The 25,704-nt window shown below is 43.1% G+C and overlaps 1 protein-coding gene across 3 annotated transcripts; it reads right to left on the bottom strand.

Annotated features, from left to right (window-relative positions):
- Positions 1–459: 459 nt before the first annotated feature.
- Positions 460–25,656, bottom strand: LOC116995569 (probable 2-oxoglutarate dehydrogenase E1 component DHKTD1, mitochondrial). Of its 3 annotated transcripts, none has more exons than XM_033058411.2 (17): positions 25,387–25,656; positions 18,801–18,956; positions 18,116–18,327; positions 16,339–16,533; positions 15,767–16,036; positions 12,531–12,702; positions 10,788–10,986; positions 9,202–9,514; positions 8,059–8,143; positions 7,315–7,454; positions 6,796–6,946; positions 5,763–5,869; positions 5,318–5,482; positions 4,868–4,950; positions 3,166–3,335; positions 2,560–2,645; positions 460–2,120 (listed from the first exon to the last, which is right to left on the bottom strand). In XM_033058411.2, exons 2-17 carry the CDS (start codon positions 18,862–18,864, stop codon positions 2,019–2,021), a joined length of 2,514 nt encoding a protein of 837 aa, XP_032914302.1. In that variant the 5' UTR covers positions 18,865–18,956; positions 25,387–25,656; the 3' UTR covers positions 460–2,018. The 3 variants fall into 3 exon arrangements, 2 of the variants coding, with proteins under 2 accessions (XP_032914302.1, XP_032914301.1); XM_033058410.2 differs by lacking the exon at positions 25,387–25,656 and adding an exon at positions 20,650–20,809; XR_004417758.1 differs by lacking the exons at positions 460–2,120; positions 4,868–4,950; positions 25,387–25,656 and adding an exon at positions 20,650–20,803.
- Between the last annotated feature and the right edge of the window lie 48 nt (positions 25,657–25,704).

The raw sequence follows: 25,704 nt of genomic DNA, 5'->3' as shown, positions 1-25,704 counted from the left end.
TTCTCCTTGTGTTAATGCAGAATTTCCTGTCCAAGGACTGGGACCTGCTCTGTTACCCAGGACCAGGAGCTGGACTTAATGATCCTTCCAGCTGAGGATATTCTATGGTTCTATTCTAATTTCTGCTTCTCTTTTCCCCAAAGCAAAAGCAATCCAGATGGAAAACAGCCTTGTGTGCATCCAAAATTGCTGGGAGAAACAGTGTTACCCCTCAGTCAGCAAGGGCTTTGCCTTGCTCCTGGGAGCTGTTTCCATCACGCAAGAGCAGCGTTCTGCAGGCAGCCTGTGTCAGCTGATGAGGAAAGCTGTGCTCAAGCTCTCCCTTCCTACCCCAGGATCCCTGGGGAGCTCCATGGCACACTGATGGGGCTGGGGGCATGGAGCTGAGCAGCACTACAGAAATAGCTTTGTCTCCCACCAGGAGGATCAAACAGGGTCAGAACACTTGAGCATCCTTTATTTGGTTGGATAACCAGACCTGCACAGCCTGTGGGGGAATGGTGCATAACAAGGTCAGGTTTGGGCCATGTGAAACTCAAAACACGGGATCTGTTCTTCCCTTGTGTGCACCGTCATAGTGGAAAAACTGTGGGTTTATGTAACCATCAGTGTGCAGTCAAGGCTGGTGATTGCACTCTACAACTTCCTTGGCTACAGCTGCAGCCAAAGCAATGTTACTCTTCAGCCTCCTTTTTCTTGTTATCAGCAGAAATTTAAAGCAGAATATGCCTTGATTAAGTAAAGCTCTTCAGGATGTGCAGGAGTTGTGCAGTTTGCTAGAGCAAAGTGGGAGAAACATGATTCCATGTTGCTGTGATGGATGTGCTAAAGCAGTGATGTAAAACATCAGAGAACAAAGGTTACAGTGGTAACTTCTGGGTGATATGGAGTTAATGAATGAATATATGAATTAACTAGGATAAAATACTAAAGCAAGCTTCAGAGATGATTTTGGAAGCTGGAAGCTATGTCCCCAAGTGAATGCACACCCTGCCTGTGATCTGTTTTTTCTCACCTACCATGACTTTCCATCTGCAAGTGCTGGATCTGGTTAAACCCCACTTGTTTCTTTACAGAAATGTCTCTGGCTCACAGTGAGTTTGAATTACTTAAGCATTGCTTTCACAGGTAACTGAAAAGAGCAAGGAGGTGCCAACTTCACCCTGAAAACAGGAAAGGAAAAATGCTGGGAGAAATCCTGTGGTGGCAGAAATCCTGCTCTGGTGCAGTCAACACTGGGGTCAGCCTGGGATGCCTGTCTTCCATTTGGCTTCATTATTCTGCCACTTAACCTCAATGTTTTCGTTCTTTATTCTTTGTTTCCCAATAGAGACAGATTTCTTTCCTTTCTCCAAGTGACAGTTGTGCTGAAACCATCCCTTGGGATTTCTCACCCTCTGGGTGAGAAAAACAGTGGTGCCTGAAGCCTTCAGGAGCCATCCTGCACAGTCCCCCCAAGGGGAATCCTGTTTTAACAACTCATGCACTGAGAAGAGCACCAACAGCCACAACAGATTGCATTCCTGGCCCTCAAGGAAAGAAAAAAGACATAATCCACAACATTCTGCTATAGAAATGGCTCATTCCCAGGCATGGGGAAGCATTTATTTGATCAAGCAGTACTAACACTTCTGTGGAAGCAGAAGAAACAGAACCTGTTTCCCCTACATGCACCAACCCAGGAAACTTTCAAGTGCAAATAAGCAGCAAGATAGAAGGTATTCCACAATGACCTCACTGATCTGTCCCCTGGACTGGATTTTTAACTTCATAAAGACATTTTGTAGAAAATTGTAAAAGAGAACAAGTAGTATCAGGAGTAATAGGCACTTCTCATTGTTAGGTATTCCCCAACATGAAAAAATTGGTTCATCATTACCAAACTTACTCCACCTATTTTTCTTCTTTTCTTTTTTTCCATTTTGGAGAACTAAGAATCTTAAGGATCTGGCTTTTGTTCTTCACAGGAGGAGGCACTGAACATGACTGACATCAGGAGCAGTCCATGCATTGAAAACTTAGATAAATGTGTGGGTCAGAACATCTTCCTGCTGCTTGTTGTGGAGGGTTCCAATGCCAACTGCTGGGGCTGGTAGAGGAGGTCTGCTCACAAGATGGAGCTGAAATTTGAGTTGTGGGGAAATGATTAATGAAGGACAGAATCACATCTCAAGGTCCTGATGCCATAGTGATATCTGCTGTCAGATAACTGGGCAGTCCCAGCTGGAAGTAATGCAGGAAGTTATCCCCCATCTCCCAAAGACCATGGCTCCAAGGATGTTGTAGTGCATGACGTGCCAGACAAATGGCACCTTTGCATTCTCCTCCTACTCCCCTGCCTGGAATCTTTCATTATTCTGTCTACTTGGACTGAGCACCATGTAAAATAAAGTTCCAGTCCTGCTCTTCACCAATGGTGCTATAAAGAGCAGACGTAGCTGAAATTAGAACACACATTTGGCTTAGGCATCAGGATTAGGTTTTTTTGTAAGCACCACAGAATTTTGCATTCAAGGTGTACTTCATTTTAAAGACTAAAACACCCTGGGGACATCTTACCTTAAGCCCCAGCTGCTTTTCAAACCGTGGAGACACAAAGGACCATGGACCCATATTCTGTGGTTCTTCCTGACTCCAGGTGAAGACTAAAGGAAGGATAAGGGTACATAACAAACATACATATTTATCTTTTCAGCAGAGAAAGAAAATCAGTTTTTTATTTTTGTAGCATCTCTAGGTTTTTTTGTCTTGGCACTACCTTTGAAATGAAGGCATGCCAGACTCAATTCTTGCAGGTCAGAACTGAATTCAAACCCAAGATGTGTCCACTATTAGGGTATGCTGTGTGTATATTCTGCTTTTCTACTGCTGTTTCCTAAAGCTACTAGAAGGACTGGACTGCAAAGACCAATACAAAATCTATCTCAAATGGTTTGCTCTGATTTTCATGCTGCTTCTTGGAAGCTAACAATAGCAGAAAAAAAGAGTTCTTTTAACATAAGTGATAAACATTTCTGAAACATCCCACTCCAGAAACACTTGGATGTATGAGGGGGAGAACAAAGAGGAAAAAGCCACTACAGCTCTTCATCTTAAAAGGTAGGCAACAGATTTAGTTCGGTACTTCAAAGAGACTTGAAACACAAAGGTAGAAGTCTGGCTGACCTTTTGCATGGCTGTATTTGCTCAGCTCTTGCTGTAAAGCTTCCAGAGGGAAAGGACAGAGCTCTTCAAGTCTCAGAATAGCTGTGCTGTGCTGCTTCTCTCCCAGTGTTTCTCTTTGCTTCACTAGAGCATAGTAATGCTTTCCAGAACACAGCACCACTTGGGTGACACTAAAAAATAAAATAAGAATGTTCCAAGTTTAGTGTTTTACAGAAACTTGAGGCAGAACAGCTTCACACTTCCAACCAAAAAAAACCCAGTCAAACTTCAAAGACAACTTCATAAAGTTAAATTGCTTCCCTATACCATCTTTTCTCTTCTTTGCCTTCCCTTCCCTCCCACTCCCTCCAACAGTTGGCAAACTAACCTTTGGGCACAGTATGCCAGAGGTCCTGTTTCTTCAGTAATTCTGGGAAAGTTACCTTACGATGGGATTGATCTCTCTTAGCTTTTACTGTTAAAAATTGAATACCCAATCAAAGCTTGTCATTTCTGAACTCTCTGTAGAAAATAAACCAGAGGGAGAGAAGTCCCTCCAGAGGGCAGTTCTCTGATGTGCCAAAGCAGGACTGCCTGCTGGAGAGACATAACAGCCTCCAGCCATTACAGAGGTCTTGACTGTCTAATCTTACTGGAAAAAGCAATGAGATAAACTACACCCTTTGTGCCTCACCATCCCATTAAAAAACCCAAGATGCTAAGGTATACCCAGTCTTTGGATTGAGGGTCAGGGAGCAAAGAGGAAGGAGGCTCAGACTTGGGTACTACTGGGGCAAGGAGCACATGAGGGGAAAAAAATTAAGGCTGAATTGGTCATTGTGAACAGGATTCACTGTAGTATCTGAAGGGAGAGAGATGTACACACTGTTATTGCCCCATCTCAGCTCAGGCGTTCCAGCCCCAGAACAAAAATTCTGGATTCAGTTTTGGGCCACTCATGACAAGAAAGCCATTGAGGTGCTGGAGCCTGTCCAGAGAAGGGAACAGAGCTGGTGAAGGGTCTGAAGCACAACTCCTGCAAGAAACAGTTGAGGGAGCTGGGGGCTCAGCCTGGGGAAAAGGAGGCTCAGGAAGTGCCTTTTCACTCTCTACAACTCCCTGACAGGTTGTAGCCAGGTGGGAGTTTGTCTCTTCTCTCAGGTAACACACAACAGGACAAGAGGCAACAGCTTCAAGTTGCATCAGAGGAGGTTTGGAAAAATTTCTTTGCTGAAAAGGTCAAGCACTTGAACAGGCCTCCCAGGGCAGTAGTGAATCACCATCCTGGAGGTATTTAAATGTCTAGATGTGACATTTGGGACATGGTTTAGTGGTAGGCTAAGACTGGACTTGATGAATCCTTAAGGGTCTTTTCCAGCCTAAACAAATCTATGATATTATGATTCATGTCACAGCTGCTCCAGTGACTGTCAGCTAATGGACATGGTGCAGAATAGGACCCATCAGGTTGGTAACTAGTCACAAACTCCCTGTGAGGCCAAGGGGTGACAGCCTAAACATTTCACTGTTTTGCAGACAGATGTGGTAACTACCAACAATTACCAGAGGAAAAGGAGAGGAAGCAAAACTAACCACAGTCCCTACTATAAAGCATTTTCCCCTCAAGGTCACCTGTTTCCCATCACCTCAAATTTGAGCTGCTGGGTAGGAGAAAGGGACAGGACATCTCTTTTGAGCTTCTCCTCTAAGAAAGCAGAGCTACCTTTTAGGATTTACTGAGGAGTCACCAATGACAGGCTTGAATGTTGTCCCTGGGGCCATTTCTTCAAAACTTGATACAGCAGCCTACATGGGGGAAGAGTTGGAAGTTACCAAATCTTGCTGCTTTTCTCTCAGGCCAGAGTCAGAAAGAATACTGAGACAGAGTTTTGGTAAATACAAAATACACACTCTTCCCTCTCCCTCATATTCCTATTCCCAGTGAAAAGTGGGATGATAAGCTTCCCAAGAACACCATCAGGCCAGGAATTAACCCTACTTCTAGCTCACCTCCACCCAGCTTTAATCCTCAACCTGTTTGGCCCCATACAGGCAAAATTCCACTGATTTGACCCCAAAACAACAATCAGAGAACACAGAGGGGAAAGAAAAAGGGGAATAGAATACAAAAGAGAAGAAAAAAAAAAAAGAGGAAGAACATTTTTCAGCTTACTGGAAGCCTGAGTAACACTTTGGGAGAAGCAACAATGAGAGGTTTCCTGAAGTTTCGAACCATTTGCCGCCGGAGTAAATGGAAATACTGTGCTGGGGTGGTGGGATGCACAACTGACATGTTGACCTGGTCACCATCAACTCCCTCTTCTGAGCTGTCACACATCTGTACAGGGGGAACACAGCAATATCTTGTCAAAAGCAAGCAGTGAGACCAATATGTAAGAAAGAATCCAGGCACACAAGGCACACTGACCTGTATAGGAACAGATTAGTAAATATCCAAATTTAAGAGAGGAACAACTTCAGAGAAGAAATGGGTTTAGCATTTAACTGGCAAGACTGTGTCTGAACTGCCTCCATCGAGCACACTGCAGCACAGCTCCCAGAGCACAGAGTGCCAGTGCTGTGCTGGGATGTGTGACCCTCAGAGGTGGGGTGGGTACCTGTAAGAACCGTTCCATCCGGCAGGATGAGTGCTCAGGGCCTGCACCATCATAGCCATGGGGAAGAAGAATTACTATCCCACTCTGCAGAAGCCATTTAGCCTCCCCTAGAAACACAGAGGAGGAGGAAGAGAAATGAGGAGGAAGGAAAGGATGCTTTCCACAGAACACATTACTTTGCATAAACTACTCAGGAAAAATAACAGCCAATTTCCACATCTTTAAATACAGGCCTGAAACATACTGCTGGCATTTTGCCCTGAGGTTCATTACACTGAAATAACACATGTAAGGTGATCTGAAGTTTCTGAAATCATCAGGTAGCTCTGGGCTCCCAGAAGACTTAAGTCTCCACTTGGAGCACATGACACAGTGAAATTTTAAAACTTCATGTCTGCAGGTATGATCCCAGCAGCATCCTGCGAGCCAGTCTTGGCTAACACAGCAGTGCTCATTCCCCTGAGCTCTGCCAAACCTCCTGCACTATACAAGAGATTACACTCAAATCCAGAAGGTAATTAATCCCATCTTCAAATACATGTGGGTGGGCTAAGAGGGCCTCTGAATTTCCATCTATGACTACAGAGGTTTTATATCTGAGCACTCAGAAAACACTTTAGAGTCAAACTTAGTAAGGTGTTGTTGTGGGGTTTTTTATTTCTTTTAAATGATCACTATTTTCCTTCTCTATTGCTTCAGAATTTTTCAGATGCTCCATGAAGGAAAGGTATAGCCTATAAAGCTATCAACCATATATACACACAGTAAAATACATGTAGGGGAAGAAAGGCCATTAATATAATTAATTCTCCTTTTCTAATGACTGTACTCTGCCAAGGAATTTTTCATTTTAGACGTACTGTCTTCAGAGAAAAGCTGCACAGAAATCAGGACCTCACAGGCAAGCTCATAGGACTCCTTGAGAAAACATGCACAACATGTTGCCCTTTTACTTGAAAGAGGAAGGATTTTCTGAAAACATGTATAGTACAAATGATTAATTCTTCAATATATTAGTTCCTTGTACACTCACCTCCAGAGATGAAAGTGTCAAATATTATCTGGGCTCCATTAAAGAAGTCTCCAAATTGAGCTTCCCAAATTGGCAGTAACTTAGGGCTCTCAATACTCATTCCATATTCAAAACCAAGCACAGCTTCTTCAGACAAGGGACTGTTACTCACCTAACAAAAGGAGATTGTTGGAAGGGTGGGTAAGGAAGACAACCAAAGGTTAAGAAGTGCTGGAACCAGGCAATCAGTACTGGGGACACACACTCCTAAAGATAATTGATAGGCACTGATTTTTTGCTTTTGAATGAAGGCATTGAGAGGAAAATAATAATATTTGATCTCTCAAGAAAAAGGAGATCCCCTTGTTAAAGCTGCAATTTGTAATGACAAAGAATAGGGATGCCCTGACAGTTTTTATGTCCCTCTAGCTGGCGTTTGCCAGAACATACACTATGTGCCTATATATATCTCAGCAGTTTCAAAAATGCATTGTTTCAGTCCAATTTGAAGAAGGTGGTCTTGTGTGCCACAGAACCTACCTCTAGGAAACCCTTCTGGTCTGGGGACATGTGATTCAGAGGAATGTAGGTATCATCTGTCTCTTGGCAAACCAACATCGCGTGTCGTTGGCTAAAGGTTCCTCTGCCAACATCTTGTCCACTTAGTCTGATATTAAACCCTGGCCAAGCAATAAACACAACACCAGATCAGCAAGTCATGTAAAAAGAAAATATTCAGGAAATAATTCTGTCGTTTGTTATAGCTCTTTTTGGATTTCCCCTCATCAGCAACATCAAATCTGAGATGCAATTCTTAACCAGCAACAGCTCCAACTCTCAAACACACAGATGCTCTGACATTATTTTGGGTAAAATGGTTCAATTTGCTGAAGCATACTGCAAAAAAAAAGTGCATTCTGTATCATATGTAAATGGAGATTTGAATTCAGCCTAGAGAGGAGGGAGAAGAAATAGCAGCATGAAGCACACAAAGTACTTGGGAGCCCCAGTGCTGTCAGCTGCACTGCTCATGTGCTCAGCTCTATGCACAAATGTTTTTGGGGAGTGAGAGGGAGCTATAGTTCTTTGAAGATATTCAAAACTCAGTCTACAAATATTAGTGACACATAGGATTCATATTTACCTTCTCTTAGACCATGCAAATTGTCAAATTTATACATCATAGCAATTTTTTTACTTAGAAACACCTAAGAAATCTAATGTTATCCTTTATTGACATAAAAGCAAAAATATTTTACTGTCTGCTGTCTAATTGCCTCTTACCTTGGCTCAGCAGAGAACCAAATGCTAAAGTTTCAGCTGTTGCCCAGTCCAGCTTTTTTCCTTCCTCCATTTTTTGAACTCTTGACTAAGCAAATCAAGAAAAAGAAAAAATTACTATTTTGTCTTTTCCCATCTGTAGCTCTTTTGGCGGCACAGACTAATATTAGAATCTTGGAAAAAGCCAACACACTACAGACAGAAATGCTATATTCCTGCAGCCAACTTAGGCATATAGAGTCTTATTTCAGCACATCCTGAAGAAGGTTGCCTGAGGACCACAGAACCATTGGTGATCCACGTGTTCACCTCCCAGTCAGACTGTGGACTGATGAGTTAATCCTAGTCTGAAAATATTAAAAATCTTAGCACACCGCAGAGTGTAGTCTGGTCTTAGCACACCACAGCTGGTATGTCTGGTTAGCAGTGTTGAAAGGTTCCAGGTGCAAATATTTCAGTCTCCAGAACTTTTCACTGTTCTGGCCTGCAGAGCTGCAGACAAATGATCAAACTAAGCTGTGGAGCTCTTGCCTTGGGCTGGACAAAAACATCAGTCTTTTGAAATATTCAACTCACAGCCTCTCTCTGGCTGCCAAGCAGACACCTGCACACACTCATCATCCATCAAAAGGAAACATTCACAAACCCTGAACTGATCCAAACCAAACACCAACTTAGGATTTATCAAACCCTGACTGTCAAACTTGGCCACGCATTGTCTAGTGTTTATATACATAAGTCATAAAGCACCACAGGCTTTAGAAACTGTGTACACTATTGTCAGGCTCCTGAGTCATTCCTTCACAAAGTGCTCATTCTAATTACCAACTATATAAATGTTAGTAAGTTATCATAATAGTTTCTTTTTATTTGTAAGAATAATGAACTGTATTTTCTATAAGCTTTTTTCTTCATTGCAATAAAATACTGTTGAAATAACAAACTAAAATACATGGTCAGACCTGGAGGAAGAAGTCTTCCTTCAAAACTGGAGGAAAAATGGTATCATCTCAAACAGAGTGAGCTGTTTTTCCTAGAGAATACCATGCTATTCTCTAACTGGCAATCCTGGTATGTTTAGACTTTTTCCTGTAACAGGCTGTACTTTTGACCCTGGGATCAGAAGTATCATGATGCTCTACTCACCTGTGCATAGGTCTTCAGGAGATGGCTGTGCATCTGGAGCTCTTCGGGCACCTCCACGGACTTGACTCCAATGAACTGCAGGAGAGGCACAGGCATCCCCGTGTCCCAGGTGGTGATTCTGGCAGAAGGCTCCACAAGGCCTTGCCAGTGACCCTGCAGGTTGGTAGGAGGTGGATTGTACGAAGCCATGTTGGCAAGGTGATCATTCAGCTTAGAATAGTACGTGGTCTTTATCTCAGCCACTTCAGCCTCAGTCATGAGCCCAGCAGCCATGAGGTGTTCTGCATACGTGTCCGGGATACTCTTACGGGATCTGCCAGGGAGGGAATCAAACCACATAGATAATCAAGCCTAAAAAACAGTGACACAGTGATGCCTTGGGGTTTAGCTTTTATATTTTTCAGAATCCCTTTTGCTTATAGCTCCCAAACTTCATATTAGGTGTTAGTAAGGTCTCTTCACAGGGTAGTTAGACAAAACAATTCTTTTCTAGCTAGAGAATCAAGGACAACTGGTACCCAAAAAGCATAAAAATTGGGGAAGGAAAGGGGGTGAGCCAAGGGGCTGAGACTTCATAGCCTGGGGCTGTGGTTGGAAAATTGACCCCAATGTGTAGATGAACCAAAACTTATAAAAGTGTAAAAACTCGTGACCTGGATCCATCTTGATTTGGGTGTAGCCCCAGCCGGGCTCTTGCACTACCCAAAGTGTATCATTTCAATAAATACCTATTTTATTCCTTTTGCCCTGTCTAGTCTCTGTTCCAGGTCAGCCTTTCCAGGCAACAATAGGAGAACAAGGAAATACCACCTTACTATAGTCAGGTACCACGGAAAACTCATATAAACGGTGTCCTGGTGCATAATCCTTATTAGCATGAAAGTTCACTTTCCTGGCATTTTCAGAAAGATAATAGTTCTTTTAGAGATGTGTCTTTTAGTCCTTTATTAAAAAAGTTAAAGTGCTATAGTTAAAAAAGTTAAAGTGCTATATTTGGCAGTTACAAGTAAAAACAAGTCAAAATCCCCTCCATGCTACCATGCATATTTTCTTCAGAGAAATTCACAGTAGGATTTCTGCATTGGAGAGAATCAAAGCAACCATTCCATAAATGCTTCACCTAAAATACCAGAATTCACTGGCAAGTGAGTTTTTGTGTGTTTTACTTAAGGGATAAGGATGAACTCTGAATACATTTAAAAGCTTTATAAAGATGAGTCCCCACTGGAAACAGTAGGAACAGGCAAAGACAAGACCAACATCATGCTGGCTTCCTGCCCCTACTCCCACATCACGCACACTTCCCCTTGGCACACAGAAGGCAATTTTGCCCTCTGATTACCAGTGGTCACAAATTTGAAATCCAAGAGCTGTGTCCAAGATTGCTCTCCAAAAAGCACCAAGCCACACATTCAAGAGCCAACAGTAATGATTGCTCATTAACATCTTATTATCACTCATACTGTAGTCAAGGGCTGCTGACAGTGTAGCTGCACCTTATATAAAAACCTGTGGATATGTCAAAGGATCTCACACAGAGACTCCTGTTGCAGCAGCAAGACTTGAGGTGGTGCCACCCTCCTCACCTGATGATTTTGTACATGCTAGGGTTGGTGAAGAAGGGCTCATCAAGCTCATTGTGGCCCCACTGCCTGTAGCACAGCAAGTCCACAATGACATCCCTGCGGAACTGGCGCTGGTACTCCACAGCCAGTCGTGTGGCACGGACAACTTCCTCAGGATCATCCCCGTTCACATGGATAACTGCACAGCCAACGATTTTACCTGCCCAGGGGTTCAAAACACAACAGAAATCACACTTCCAATGAAAGCAGACACACACCTGCTCTGCTGAAACTACAGACAGCCCATGTGAAGTAAGTGTAATAAAAACAAATTAAAAAAAATCTTCTTTGCCATGAGAGCTGGTGTAAGAAGAGGAGTCTTGCCTGAGAGAACATGAAATTAGCCCAACCATTATATTTGCCACTTGGAGCACAACTTCTTTACAAGCACTTTGTTTCCAGAGGACTTTTTATATACAGTTCCTGCATCATATTAATCTGGTAGTGTACAAGAACTGGGAGAGAACTATTTGATTGCTTCTCTTTCAAACAGAAATTGAATTTTATTTCCTTCTTATCCTAAGCTATCACTACTATGAATTCATATAGGCCAAAAGTAACTTTCTCCCTTATTAGCAGGGAGTATCATTCTGTCCACTGCTCCTCCAGGCAGAAAAATCTCTTCATTAAGGAGAACGCTGTAAAATTTCAATTATTTAACACCCTCTCCTGTATGACAATTTGGCTGCAGGCAACAGTGCTCCTTTTGTACTTTATGTATCCAAATTATGGGAAACTAAGATACTTCAGCCATTTCTGGCTCATGTCAAGTTTTCCTCCCTAGCAAAATACTAAAGCTCAGCGACATTACATAATACTAAAGCCCTTCTCACTGACAGGTAAGAAGAAAGGAAAACTAAGGGTGCAGGCAAAAAGCCAAACCCAAACAAAAACAATGCATAACACAAAACCAGCCCAGAGAAAACAGTAAAAACATATGCTATCTACCTTATCAGATATAATGAATCTACTTGCTTGGTTTGATGAAACCATAAGACAAACACTTGATGTTAGGTCAAAAGCATACAAAAGTATATTTTTACTTATAGGAGACATATACAAGAATATACAAGAACTAACTGCTATGTCTCTGATCTTACTGATAATACATCTGTTTATCACTAAGAAAGATCAGTCCAAAACAAAGCTTCCAGTTCAGGCACAGAAAAGTCTTGAGCTTAATCTTTAAACTGAAAGCTCAACAGGCTCACATGATGACAAACGAAACAGCAAAAATGGAGGAGTATCTGACCTAAAAATCCTGCTCAGAAAACATACTGTGATGATTTTTATGAAATTTAACAAGATATATTTAAAACAAATCTGTTATATACTCCATTGCACTACCTTTTTAAAAGCTGTCAATAATATGACAGAAACTGAGTTTTAAAGACTTCACAGAAAACTTGCAATTATTTTATCACATCCTGTAAAAATGTGACAAGATTTTCCCTTGATATGTAGTCTTTGCCATAAAGCAGATAGGGGAGGGCATATTTTTAGCATGTGAATTGTTGCTAGTAGGAGGGAATAATAATAATAATCATTTTAATTCCTACTCTACCATGAAACTGGAGTTATAATAATCTCTCCCTAGAACTGACAGGCACTTGCTATAAAAAGTCCATTGCAGAGCTTACACTGGAGTTAAAAATCCTTTCTGACATAACAAGCAATCTTCCTTGTGATTCAGCCCCTACCTACCAATGTCACTGCAGTACAGAGATGACCTTCCTCGCTCTGGAGGAGTTGTATAGCCCAGCTGGTTATTAACAATCAAATGGATGCTCCCACCAACTCTGAAATGTGGTAGATTAGAGAGGGTCAGCGTTTCTGGAACAATCCCTTGCCCAGAGAAAGCAGCATCGCCATGAACCTGTAGCAGGGAAGAAGATGGAAAAGTCTCATTAGGAAACACTGGAAGAACAGCAAAATCAAAACCATTACTCATTAAGTAAGACCTTCTCAATTGGGTACCTGGAACAGACACAGTTCCAGCTGGACCTACTTCTCAGAATACTGTTTCCATGACTTGAGAATTTACGTAGCCTTATCACTAACACAAGGTCACAGCAGCCAAAATATGTACATGAATGTGTGATGTAATCCCTACCTGGAACTGACCTATAATCTCTTAAAAGTGATCCACCAGTATCCAGGTGATTGCAAGTGTCCTGGCTATGGCAAAGCTGCAGCAGTCAGAGGCAAGCTACTGACCCCTGAACAAAGGGAGCCACTCACCACAGCATTCACTACACCTTTGCTGAAGCTGAATGCTGGTGAACTGGGACTTATGCCCATTTCCATCTTATCAAACAGATAAGAACAGAAAAACAAGTGGAAAATGAACCAAATGGAAGCACTCAAAAGCAAAGAAAAACTTTCAGAAGGAAATAAAACCTAAGTTAACTTCTTAGTTACATTTCAAAATAGCAATAGCAAATAAATGTTGCAAATTTTAAAAAAACAGCTTTGAAGGGAGAATACTGTGATATCCAGCCCAGGTTTCCAAAAAAGACTAGAGATACTGGAATGAATACCATCTAACATTTCAATGTTTTGAAATTGGAGACAGTTCTCCAATGAATATGACCAGAGCTTTCTCAGAATGCAGACTCAATCATTTGCAGATCAAAGACACTATGCAGATTGATGCACTTCCTTATTGAAACCAGATGACAGTTCTACTGTCTAGCTATGGCAAAGTGGTTTCAAGCCTTAGACTTTTGCAAGTACACCAAGATAACAGAGGTGCCATCAACCAGTGAAACGGCAGCACTGGGTTTTATACCATTCTAATACAGATTTTTTAAGAGGTCTCACAGCCAAACAAAGGAACTACTGCAAGAGAGACAAGCCAGCATTTCCACTCTCTCCCTTACCATGCTACACTTGTTCCTGAAGTGTTGAGTTTTCACTTTTCCCTCCTGGTTTCTTCTGCTGCCTAAGAAGGCTACATATCTCGGTGAGAGCATTTGAGTGAAGACCCTAAAACATCTGAGAAAACTTTATGGCCTTTAGCACATCCCAAAGCATTAAAGCCTAAAGACAGCGTGACTATCAACTACACAAAACTGTTCATATGTATCTCAAACCCCAGAGGATTCAATTCCTGTGGTGCAGGTAGGATTTTACCCATTCTACCAAAAAAATGAAGACAGTTTCTGTTAGGGCATGTTTTCCTCTGGGCTGCATTAGCAAAAAGCTAAAAGCAAGGTCATCATCAAGTTTAATTCACCAGAGACCCAGAGGGTGGAATTTATTTCTGGGAGATCTTATGCTCAGATTTCATTTCAATTCATAAACATCAGTATTTGTGTGATGTCCAGGAACCAGAGTTAAGGTATGTGAGAAGGTGAAAAATAAACCACTGTCCATGAGAGATGGACAATTAAATACTGCAGAGATGTCCATCTCCTTGGTAGTTAACCAAGAAGAGTTTCATAATCCTTATAAATTCTGAGCACACTGAAGTTCCAGAAAAGAAGACCTTCAGACCCTGGACAATGAAGTTCACCACTGACAATGGCACCTTAATTCATCTTTACTCATTCTCCCCTCAAGTTCTGGCACCGAGGCTTGTGCAAGAAAAGAAAAATTGCCAGTATAAACCTCAATTCAGAGTGCCTACACTGACATTTCTCAAGAGAAAGCACTCCAAAAACCAGAAAGTTCAAAGACAAGCTCCCAAGCCAAGATTCTGAAACACAAAGTGCCTGCTTTCATCTCTTTCTTCTCAATTAGCAGAATGAGAGCAGTTAACAATTTTAGTTTAGTTACAACTAAAAATTTGCTGTTTTCAATCTCACCTGTGTACCTCCTAAGGACACAGTCACAAGTAATGACAGTAAGGTTACATTATACATCTTCTTCCTTTTAGGAATACTTTGAATGAGTTTACTAACAAGGAGGTGTTTAGGACAGAATCAAATGTTTCTTTTCTCTGCTATGCAATCTTCCCTACCACTTATCCACAAAAATCCTAAGAAGTGAATTTTTTCTTGGATAGGGAGAGTCCATTTATCCTGAAGAATCTTTGTGTAAAGTCATAGAAAATTCATTACTACATGGTGAAGATCTACTATTACGAGAAAGACACAATAGTATCTTCTCAAATTAAGATACCACTGCTCTGAAAAGTGGAGACGCACTGGGCAGCAAAAGTTGGCTGCACTTGCAAGCTCTGCAGACTTCTTTTAAAATAAAAAATTAAGAAACCCAACTTGCCCAGAATATTTTGTATTCTCATGTCTGCTTTTTCACAATATCCACACCCTTCCAGAAGAAAGCAAAACATTTTTTTAACTGAAATACATTTTCACTTCTACATGTAACTTCCTCCCTGTTTGTTACACTTTGCAGAACATTTCTGCCCAACTTGTTTTTACTCCTGGCTTTAAAATGTTAAGAGTTCAACTCACTTGTTTTTCCAAGTTGAAGTCAACGCAAGAGAAGAAAATTTATCAAGGAACTATTTAGGATTGCCTCTACAGCTATCTAAACAAGTCAGTTCAAGGAGTAAAAACTAATTCCAGCAGAGTCTTCAACAGTACCATGACAAAATTCTAAATCCTCCTGAACATTTTGCAGTCTTGTTGATAGCTTTTATCCAAACCCATTAATTTGAAAGAAGGATTCCGGTGGCAGTATAAATGCAAAAGTGAAAGGCACACATGGCTCTCAATGCAGAATATTATTCAAATAAAGGGAGGTATCAAAATCAGTTATTCAGAAATCTTACAAGTGCAATTATTTAAATGCCAAATCATCACAAATGCTACCTGGAAATCTTCCTTGCCCTCCTCTTTTCCCATAAAGAAGATCTCAGTTCTTGACATCATACATTAACTCAGTTTTGTTTGATATTTCTATGTACACTCCTGTTCACATTCTATCAAGCAAGTCTTACAAATATAAATTATAATATGTGAGCATAATACCTGCAGGCAAATAACTTTGTCCCCAGGCTGTGCAGAACTCTCTGGGGAGTAATCACCATCGAGCAGAGTCTGTTGCCTGGCTCGTGTCTTGCCCACAGCCACTGGGTTGATGGCTTCTAAGTGGGAGGGGTTGGGGAGCAAGGTGACATGCACAGGTCTGTGGGAGCCAAAGTCCAGATCTACAGAAGATGTCAGGTGGGAGAGGACATCCCCAATGGCTGCTGAATTCTCTGGAAATTCACTCAAACCACGCATCTTGCGGAACATGAGCTGCATGGAAATACAGATTTGGTTAAAACCCTTTTCTGATTCACTGACATGTTGAAAGAAAAACACTCTCCCACTCCTGAAATTGCAAGGATGCTTCTAAGTAACAGCACATAAAACCCTTCATTAGAGCTCTTTTAACAGTCTCCTACAGACAGTTCACTGAGTGCTGACAGGAAAGGAGAACACTCTCACACAGGTAATATTTTATTACTCCAGCATTTACAACACGGCAAACTTTAGAGTTTGGGTTTTTTTACTGCAAATACACCAGGCAACTGCCCATGAGATTATAAATGCCTTACCTCAGGAGGAAGCTGAAGCAAGCCTGCAAGCAGATTAAGCCTTCCCCGATGAGGCATTCCGATGATGATATCTGTGACCCCGCTGTACGCACACATCTTGAACAGCTCGTGGAAGAAGCCCATCATGCTCTCTGCTCCCTCACCACCATATCGCTTCACTGTGGCAAACTTGGTGGCCAAGAAGTGATCAAACTCCTATTAAAAACAGGACAACTTCAGTATTGTGCTATTTTAAGCAGCAGCCCTCTGTTTATAAAATTGAAATACAATTTTTGTTTATACCCTTGAGGTATAAACAAATCTAAATCTAAACATACCCCTGGAAAGTCTCAGCTCACTCTCCACCCACACAGTCTGAGAACAGAAGCTATGATGGCTATAAAAAAATCAGCTCTAAGCAGAAAAACGTTGCATTGAGGACCAAACTTTGTCTCACATGAAAGGTGCTTCAAGAACTATAAGACCAGACTAATTTACAAATTCCTTGGTAGTTTACCTGTTTTAGGTGGAAATTTAGGAATGGTGCTCTTTTACAGTATAAACCATAATGATCTTGAGATACAAAGTGCTAGCAGAGCAGTGATTCATTCTGATTTACATTAGGCACAGTCCTTATTACATAGATAGAATGCTTGAGAGAAGAAAAAATAAATGAATCTGTATTTACTTTATTTTCTTCTCACTTCCCTCCATTCACCTCCTCCTAGAAAGTTCTAACAAGTGACCAAGTTTTGGAAGCACTGGAAATTTCTTCAGATTTTGCAACTGAAGACAGAAACTAAATGAAGTCTGTAACTGAGAAGGGAAGACTAAGACACACCCAAAGATCTGAGGCAACTGCTAGCTGAGCTATATTCAGTTCTAATCAATAATCTATACAAAACTAATCACATATAAAAGAAGTTTTATTCTGTCAGGGTTACAGTCTATACTCTTAGTAATAAATTACTGAAACTAAAGTAGAGCACCCCAGGGTCCCAATATCAACCTCCTGTATCACCTTCAAGTTCCTCAAACTGCCAAAGAGGCAACAAAAAAATATGAAGTTGGCCATATACTTCCGTTTAGTCACTGGTAAATATTACATTTAACACTCCTTCCACTTGGAAAACTGGAAACAGGGACACTTTCAAGAGATCCTGCTCTTCTACCTTTCCAACCTTCACAGATTCTGCTCTTCTACCTTTCAATCCTTCTGGATAACGTGGGAAGAAAAGGGGAAAAAATTAAAACTTTTCACAGTACAGAAGTATTGGAATCACTTTTCTCTATATATTTAAAAAGTGCATAAATATTTCACTTGCTTATAAAAAAGGTTCCTTGCTGAAAAGTACCATATTTGCCAGCGCTATAAGATAATAGTTGAACTCTGATTTGCTCTTCCAAAACCTTGAGGGACAGCATACTTTAAGGAGAATAAAACAGACCAGCATGAGGGTGAGAGGAAAACACAGAACAGCTAAGCCAGAGCACAAGATTTCACAGAGCTCTGCTCAACCTTGTTCTCCTATCAGTAACATTTAATATGAGCTGTCAGATCATTAATCTAACACTATCTCACTTTTGATGACTGATTATTCATGGGTTTATAGCTTCATTATTTCAGTAATGGCTGGTAAGTAAATTCAGCATCAAACTGCAATGAGAATCCTGCATTGCACTGCTTCAGGTTCAGGACAGTGATTGTTCTTTTTCTGCTTGCATCATGTCCAGAATAGTAAAGGATCAAATGACAGACTCCATGATTATTCCAATCCAGTAACAGGCAATAAAGTACCTGGGACTCCAGCATCAGTTTGCACAAGTGTTTTTTCTCTTCAGGTGTAAATGCTTCTTGCTTTAGCTCTTCAAACCTTTTAGCAAACCATTCTCTCTCCTCCAAAGTTGGAAGCTGGCTTGTTTCTATGGAAATATGCCCGCAGTATATATGGTCAAGATAAGCCATCACATCCTCTACAGAAGCCTCCTCCTTTCCCATGTTTAGAAGTCCTGGTGGGAAATAAATGTTATTAGTCACTTTGGGGGAAAAGGGGGTAGCACTAAGGCCTGTTTTGGAGAAAATAAAGCAATGAGAGAGACCCCCTTCCTTTGTTTAAGGCTGCATCAAGGCTCTTAAGAGAGCCAAGAAAAGACAATCCTTGACTTCTGCCCCTGTACTTTCAAACCTTCATGACCGTGTTAAGCATTATGGTAAATCATAGAATGCTACAGTAACACATGAAATTAATGTTTAACCTCAGTAGTTCTAAGAACAAGTACAAATTTTCATGATTTCTGAAGATGCTAGAAGGCAGCCTCTCACTGCACTATGACTTCTAACAGACTGAAGTTGACAATTTTCTATCCAACAGTTTTCATCACTGATTGAGCCACCACTCAATATCTGACTCTTCCACAGAAGCCACAGCCCCTCAATAAGTCATCCATGAACAGAATTTGCTGTGATAAGGCCGTGGACTCACCTGTAGTAACAAGAGGACCCTGAAGAACTTCAGCCAGCTCTTGGATTTCAGGTACCATGTTCATAACAGCTCGGCCAGCAAACAGTGGGTTTATCTTGGCTGCTTTGTGGCCATGTTCAGCATAGGCCGTTATTAAACGAGCAAGTCCATGGTCAACTAAAACCAAAAAGAAAACAGATCAGTATCAAACACATGCTCAGATTAAATCCACTTACAGCATCAACACAGGAATATTTTGTCTGCTGGCAACCATCAAGGTTCTGACTGGAAAGAGAGCTTTTCTATGCAGTTGTTTCTACCTTATTACCCCACAACAGCCCCATCAGCAAACTGCTACATCTGCTCCCCTATGCAATTTTCAAGCAAGTACACTCTAGATTTCCCCCACAGCTCCCCTCATAGGTTAGCTCCTGTAAACATAGACAAAGTTACTTCATTTTACTTTGAATCTCTTTACAACAGTGGTGAGTCAAAACCACTACAAATAGGTACATCCAAGTTGAGATCAGCACATTACCAGGTCATAGTCTTACTTCCTAAGCCAAGTGAATCCTATCACTTATGCTTCCTTGTTCCTTGCTGGAATGACAGGAGGATTGGGTTTTAACAATAATTCAGGTCCCGTGACTTCAAAAAAAACAAAGTCTGTCTGTGGGAGCCAAGAGCATGTGCTGAGCCAAAAATTATTGACATGGGCAGAAATGACCAGGTGAGAGGTCACTGAGCACAGCCACAGACCAGGCTGATACACTGCAAACAATAAAACATACTGCAGGCACAACCTGCTACAAATCAATGACGTGAACCAGCTTATAAAGCATTCCTAACGTGGAGGGGTTTTTCATCCTGGTAAAAACCCAGCAATTATGACAGTAGCCAGGTCTGAAGGCTTTTGTTTTCCGAAACAATGCAATTTTCAGACCATATCACAAAAGATATTTCTCTGACACTTGTATTTCTATTGCTGACACTCTGTTCCAGCCATTACAATCACACAGCCTATTTAAAACAGTCCCTTTTCTCTACTGGGTTCTACAGCAGAGGGGCATAATCCAGACATAAGGCTAACACTGCCCACAGGGCTCTCAGCAAGAAGGCCATTTAAAGGCAATTTTTTAAATGTTACATAAAAATAAGTTGATCATTAACAAGGAGGCTACTTTGTGATGGGCCTCGATGTCCAGGAGCTGCAAACTGGTTTAACTGCTGCTTCTGGGCAAAGGGTTTATTTCTACCAGAGTAAAGCTAATGCAAGGACCACACTCTTACCTAGAAGAGTTTTCTACTTGAAATCACATTTCTGCACTATGAAATGGAGCTAAAAGCAACACAGGATTGCTACAGGAGAGAGTTACCTATACGTAATCCTAGACTGTTAAGGGGTTGGAAGTTTGAAAGGGACCTTACAGACCGCCCTGCCTTGGGCAGGGACACCTCCCACTAAACCAGGGTGCTCTAAGTTTTATCCCATCCGGCTTCGAACACCGTCAGGCATCCACAACCTCCCTGGACAGCCTGTCAGTGTCTCACCACCCTCAGTTCGGCTGGTCCAAGCACCGTGATATAAACGGAAAGTGAGAAGCGCGTGGCAGAGCTATCAGCAGCAGAACTCTCCAAGAGCCCAGCGCTGAGGAAACTCCAGCAGCCGGTGCTCTCACAGCCGGTGCTCTCACAGCTGCTTCAGCCCGTGGAGCGGGGCCAGGCACCCCAGGCTTGCACAAACCACAGCCAAGAGCACTTGGAGCGGGTCTGCTCCGCGCTCTGTCCCGCCGGGAACAACACACGCAGCCCGCTCCGTCCCCGGGCCCGCTCCGGGGCAGCCCCCGCTCCGTCCCCGGGGGTGTCCGACCTGCTCTGCCGGCGCCGCGCTGCTCCTCCGCCCGCCCGCCCGCCGCCTTCCGCGGGTTGTAGCCGTAGACGCCGCGCTCGGTGCGGTACCAGCGCCTCGGGCCGCCCCGGCAGAGCGCGCAGCGCACGGCCCGAGCCCCCGCCGCGGCCGCCATGGCCATGGCCGCGCTGCCCCCGCCACCGCCCCCGGACCCGCCCCGAGCCCGGGGGCGGCGCCCGCAGCGGGGCCCTCAGCGGCTCCTCGGGGGCGGACGGAGCGAGAAGCATCTGATGTTCTGGGCTCCGGCCAGGTAATCCGGAGTGCTGTGCCCAGTTCTGGGCTGCTCAGTGCAAGGGAGACAAGGAGCTGCTGCGGAGGGTCCAGCGGAGCCACAGAGATGAGGAGGGCTCTGGGGCATCTCTGCTGTGAGGAGAGACTGCGGAAGCTGGGCCTGCTCTGTCTGCAGAAGATGGGTACCAAGAAGTTGGTGCCGGAGTCTTTTCGGTAGTGCCCAACGACAGGACCAGGAGCAATGGCCATAAAATAAAACTCAGGAAGTTCCACCTCAACACGAGGAAGAACTTTTCCTTGAGAGAGGCACAGCACTGGGACAGGCTGCTCAGGGATGTTGTGGGGTCTCCCTCTCTGGAGACATTCACAACCCACCTGGATGTGCTCCTGTGTCAGCTGCTCCAGGTGACCCTGCCTTGGCAGGGGGTTGGACTGGATCATCTCCAGAGATCCCTTCCAACTCCAGCCTGGTGAGACCCCATCTGCAGTGCTGCACCCAGCTCTGGGGTCCTCAGCACAGGAGGGACATGGAGTGAATCCAGAGGAGACCACCAGGATGATGAGAGATGGAACACCATTCCTATGAGGAAAGGCTGAGAGAATTGGGATTGTTCAGCCTGCAGAGAAGGCTTCTGGGTCACTTAACTGTCGACTTCTAGTACATGAAGGGAGCCTGCAAGAATAAAAGAGATGGATTTTTTTACAAGAGCATGTAGTGACAGGACAAGGAGGAAAGTGTAGTTTGGATTAGGTGTTAGGAGGATGTTCTCTGCTGTGAGCATGGTAAGGTACTAGAACAGGCTGCACAGAGAAGTTGTTGCACAGAAGTTGCACAGGGATGCCCCACCTGTGGATGTGTCCCAGGACAGGTTGGATAGAGCTCTGGTCAACCTGGAATAGTGGAAGGTTGATGGCAGGGAGTTGCACCAGATGTTCTTTAAATGTCTCTTCCAATCTCAGCTCTTCTGTGATTCTGTAAACTTTGTGTGAATGCAGGCCTGGGGTACTGGCAAATTCCCTTTCCATAGGCTTGGTTGTGCTCCTGTTACCTTCACAATGAGGGAATCAAAGAGCATTTTTTGTCCAGATCAAACCATGGTATTTGCCTTTGGAACAGGTGGAACTGGATTTCAGAACTGAATCAGTTCCAACACTCCAGTTGGTCTGGGATTTTATGATATTCACAGTTCTTGCAGAGGGGCCACTTGTGTTCCTTGAGGCCTGTATGGTTGGGTTTATGCATATTTATAAAACTCAATTTGGGAGAAAAAAATAAAAATAAATGACCTTTAATGCTGCACGGAGGGCAAAAAGATAAAAGGAAAAAGGGATAGAAGAACAGTGGATGTGTGGCCCATACAATAAAGTGTAGTAGAAATGTGGCTGTGAATATTCATATTTTTTAAAATTAGAATGAAGGAACCTTGAATGTAATCCTGCAAGATTATGGGACTTTTTGAAGCTGACAGTGGAGAGGGAGAAAACACTGATATAGTTAAAAATTTCCATTCTATGCTTGGGGAAAAAGACAAATGTTGCAGGCAGATCACAGAATGATGAAATACTTGTCCACAGTTCTTAAGCAAATACCAGTCAAACAGCAGATATCAATGTGGTTTTGAATCAAATAGGCACTTAGTTGAATATTTCCCAATTAGCACTGATAGGAATAGGCTTGAACATTTAAAATTTTCCATTTTCTCCAATGAGATGTTTCAGTTACCCAATGTGGATCTTAGAGAACTAACTGAATATTTGTATGTATAAGTTCACTTCATAAAGGTTTAATAAAGTCTAAGCAGGTGTTTATGAAATACATCTCATCACCTTGTTATGATTTTTATGTGACTCAAAATCCAGTTGATAAACATGTAAAGTAATTCACAGATTTGCCAGCACAATCATCTTGAGTAGCACACAATAACATGTGGCAAAAGCATTGCTGTGGCTATATCTAGGTCAAGGAAATGTTTTGTTGACTTTGGTTGATGTCTAAATGTGAGAAGGTGGTGCCTGTGCCAGCAGAAACACCATTGCTGAGGGTGTAGGCAAAGTGCCTCTCCCAGCCTGACTCTTCTGGCACAAAGCCTGTCCTAGAGAAGGCTCCTGAGTGAGGCTGATTCGGTATTACATGATGCTCTCACTAAAAAAAACTAGAAATGCTCCAAAACCAAGGCTGTACATATTACACATTGAGTGTCTGACTACCTGGCAGAATAGAAAATCAGCAGCACTGGGAATATTTCTAAAGGAATCATCCCCCTTGCCACTTCAGTAGTTAGATCAACCCAAAAAAGCTGCCCACACCTTGAGTGATGATGAAGTTTGTCAGCTGAAGGTAAGTGGTGAAGAGAGGTTACCTGAATGAGTCAAGATGGAGATAAGCAAACACAACACAGGATGAGGTGAAAGTATGTGCACTAAAATGTAGCTCTTTTCCAGGAAATGGTGGCTACAGGTAATCTTCAAAAATCATGAGAAGAAAAGCAGATGGGTCTAAAAAAATTTTCTGAAAATCCAGTCACTCAGAGAAGAAGATAATTTGCTGGATTTGCCTACAAGGAAATATAGAGGACACCTACAGATTCTACATTAGGCCAGTATTTGGCACAATTTGAATATTGTGTGCAAGTTTGGTGCCAGCAATTGAGGAAACATAAAAAAAAATGGGAAGAAAGCTTCATGAATTAAAAAATAAAATATATATATATCTGAGAGTCAGGAAACAACATCTACCTGGTTTTGGTAAATCAGTACAAAAGCTTGATTAGTATGTGCACAAATGAAACAGGTACTTTAGGAGGAAAAGTTTTCTGAGGTACCAAAGATAAAACAAAATTTGCTTGCATGACCTTTACAAGAGAGAACTCCAACATAATTATAGATGTGGGAGTGTGGTATAAACACAGGAGCTTTTGCTTTCCTTTCAAAACTGTAGTGATCATGCTTTTTATTCATGTTGGAAAGGGCAGCAACAATGTGCTTCAAAGGAAAATAAGCCAACATCTCTTGATGTAATGCCAGTGTCACTGATACTTAACCCAAGTATAACCCAATTCCCCCTAAAAAAATGTAATCCAAAGGTACCCATTGACAGGCCTTTGGAAAATAAAGTGCCAACACTAACATGGATTTTCTCTCCCCTTTTTTACTATGTTCTGCCATGGATCTTCTCTACTCCAGTGAATTAGTTAATCCAGCTTGGTAGTTTAAGATATTTTGGCAACAAATGAGATCTTTGTGAGCAGGGAATGATCTGTGCCAATAACAAGCACAACTCCATCCTTTCAAACTTGTCCAGAAAGAGATTTTTAAACACGTCTGCAAAATGAGCAATGAAGTTAAACGGCAGGGAGGAGAGCTCTTCCCTGGAAAAAAAACCCCAAACCTGTCTAGTCCTGTACCAGCTGGCAGAACACACCTAAAGCTCTGCATCAGTAAACAGTGTCTTCTGTTGGGGCCAACTCTTGCCTCTGAATAAAAAGCAACTTTAACAGCTGAATAACCTCATTATGTTCACCCAGGCCTTTGCCTGCTGTCACAGTCCAATATTGCTGAAGGCTTGTTCTAAGCCTGGAGGGGTGTAAAGGCTTTCCCAACCTAAACAAAAACTTCTGTCAGAACCTGGATTCAAAATGTAGAATAAACAGCAGATTCTCACTCTGCAGCTCTGGGCTGTGCCAGCTTTTTCCAGCTTAGGCAGCTTTAGAGTTGCCCAAGAGGTGATGCCGTGCCCAGACACGCTGGCAGAAAGCGTTTCCAACAAATCTGGGAGATTTGTGCCACTAAATTCACCCCTGTAAAGTATCCTCGGATGTCCAGGTAGGAACAGTGATGGGACAGGAGGACAGAGCCAAATTTAGACTAGAAAACACACCCAGTAACACAATCACAGAATGAGTGCCTTTGGAAGGGATCTCTGGAGATCATCCAGTCCAGCCTCCCTGCCAAGGCAGGGTCACCCACAGCAGGTGACACAGAAACACATCCAGGTGGGTCATGAATGTCTCCAAGAGGGAGACTCCAACAGCAGCCTGTCCCAGTGCTTTGCCACCCCCAATATAAGCAAGTTATTCCTCATTTGAGGTGAAATCTTGTCCATTTTATTTTATGGGCATTGGTCTGTTGCTCAGCAGCACTGAGATGAGCCTGGCACCATCCTCTTGGCACCTGCCTTGGAGATATTTACTTGCATTCATGAAATCCCCTCTCATTCTTCTCTCCTCCAGACTGAGCAGGCCCAGCTCCCGCAGTCTCTCCTTATAGGAGAGACGCACCAGAGCCCTCCTCATCCTCCACGGCCTCCGCTGGACCCTCCGCAGCAGCTCCTTGTCTCCCGCGTACGGAGGAGAGCAGAACTGCGCACAGTAACGGACGCCCATTAAAGCAGCACCCTTCAGGCCGTTAATTCGGGGTTCAGACACTGCCACCCCAACGTTTTATCGCGGTGACGCCTGAGGGCCCCACCCGCGCCATGACGGCCGCCGTGACGCCCGGCGGGCGCAGACACGTCACTGCAGTGACGTCACGCGGGGCCACAAGCCGAGTCGTACGCTGGGGCCACCAAGGGAGCGACATTCAGAGGCTATTCCGCCCTTCCCCGCCGCTGTGAGGGACGTGGGGCCGAACCCTTTTCCTCTTCCATTCCCATTCCCATCCTCGTTCCCGTTCCTCTTCCCCTTCCGCCTCCGCACTCCCGGTAACCCGTCCGCCGCCAGGACCCCGCGCGGGGCTGCCCTCTGCGCTGCCTAACCCCCGCCCGTCGGGAAGCGCCGCTCCGCGCCG

This window comes from Catharus ustulatus, chromosome 4 (genome assembly GCF_009819885.2).
Source record: "Catharus ustulatus isolate bCatUst1 chromosome 4, bCatUst1.pri.v2, whole genome shotgun sequence".
Lineage (NCBI taxonomy): Eukaryota > Metazoa > Chordata > Aves > Passeriformes > Turdidae > Catharus > Catharus ustulatus.
The sequence above is the reverse complement of the archived record's forward strand: the minus strand, read 5'-3'. Positions and strand labels throughout refer to the sequence as shown.

Excerpts from the sequence above, each read along its gene's own strand:
- LOC116995569 (XM_033058410.2), bottom strand. The coding sequence starts at position 20,809 with ATGGCCATGGCGGCCGCGGCGGGGGCTCGGGCCGTGCGCTGCGCGCTC. Across the intron at positions 10,987-12,530 it reads TCTGTACTGCAGTGACATTG|GTAAAATCGTTGGCTGTGCA; the intron begins GTAGGTAGGGGC and ends ACCCCTGGGCAG. Across the intron at positions 2,121-2,559 it reads AAAAGCAGCTGGGGCTTAAG|CTCCATCTTGTGAGCAGACC; the intron begins GTAAGATGTCCC and ends CTCAAATTTCAG.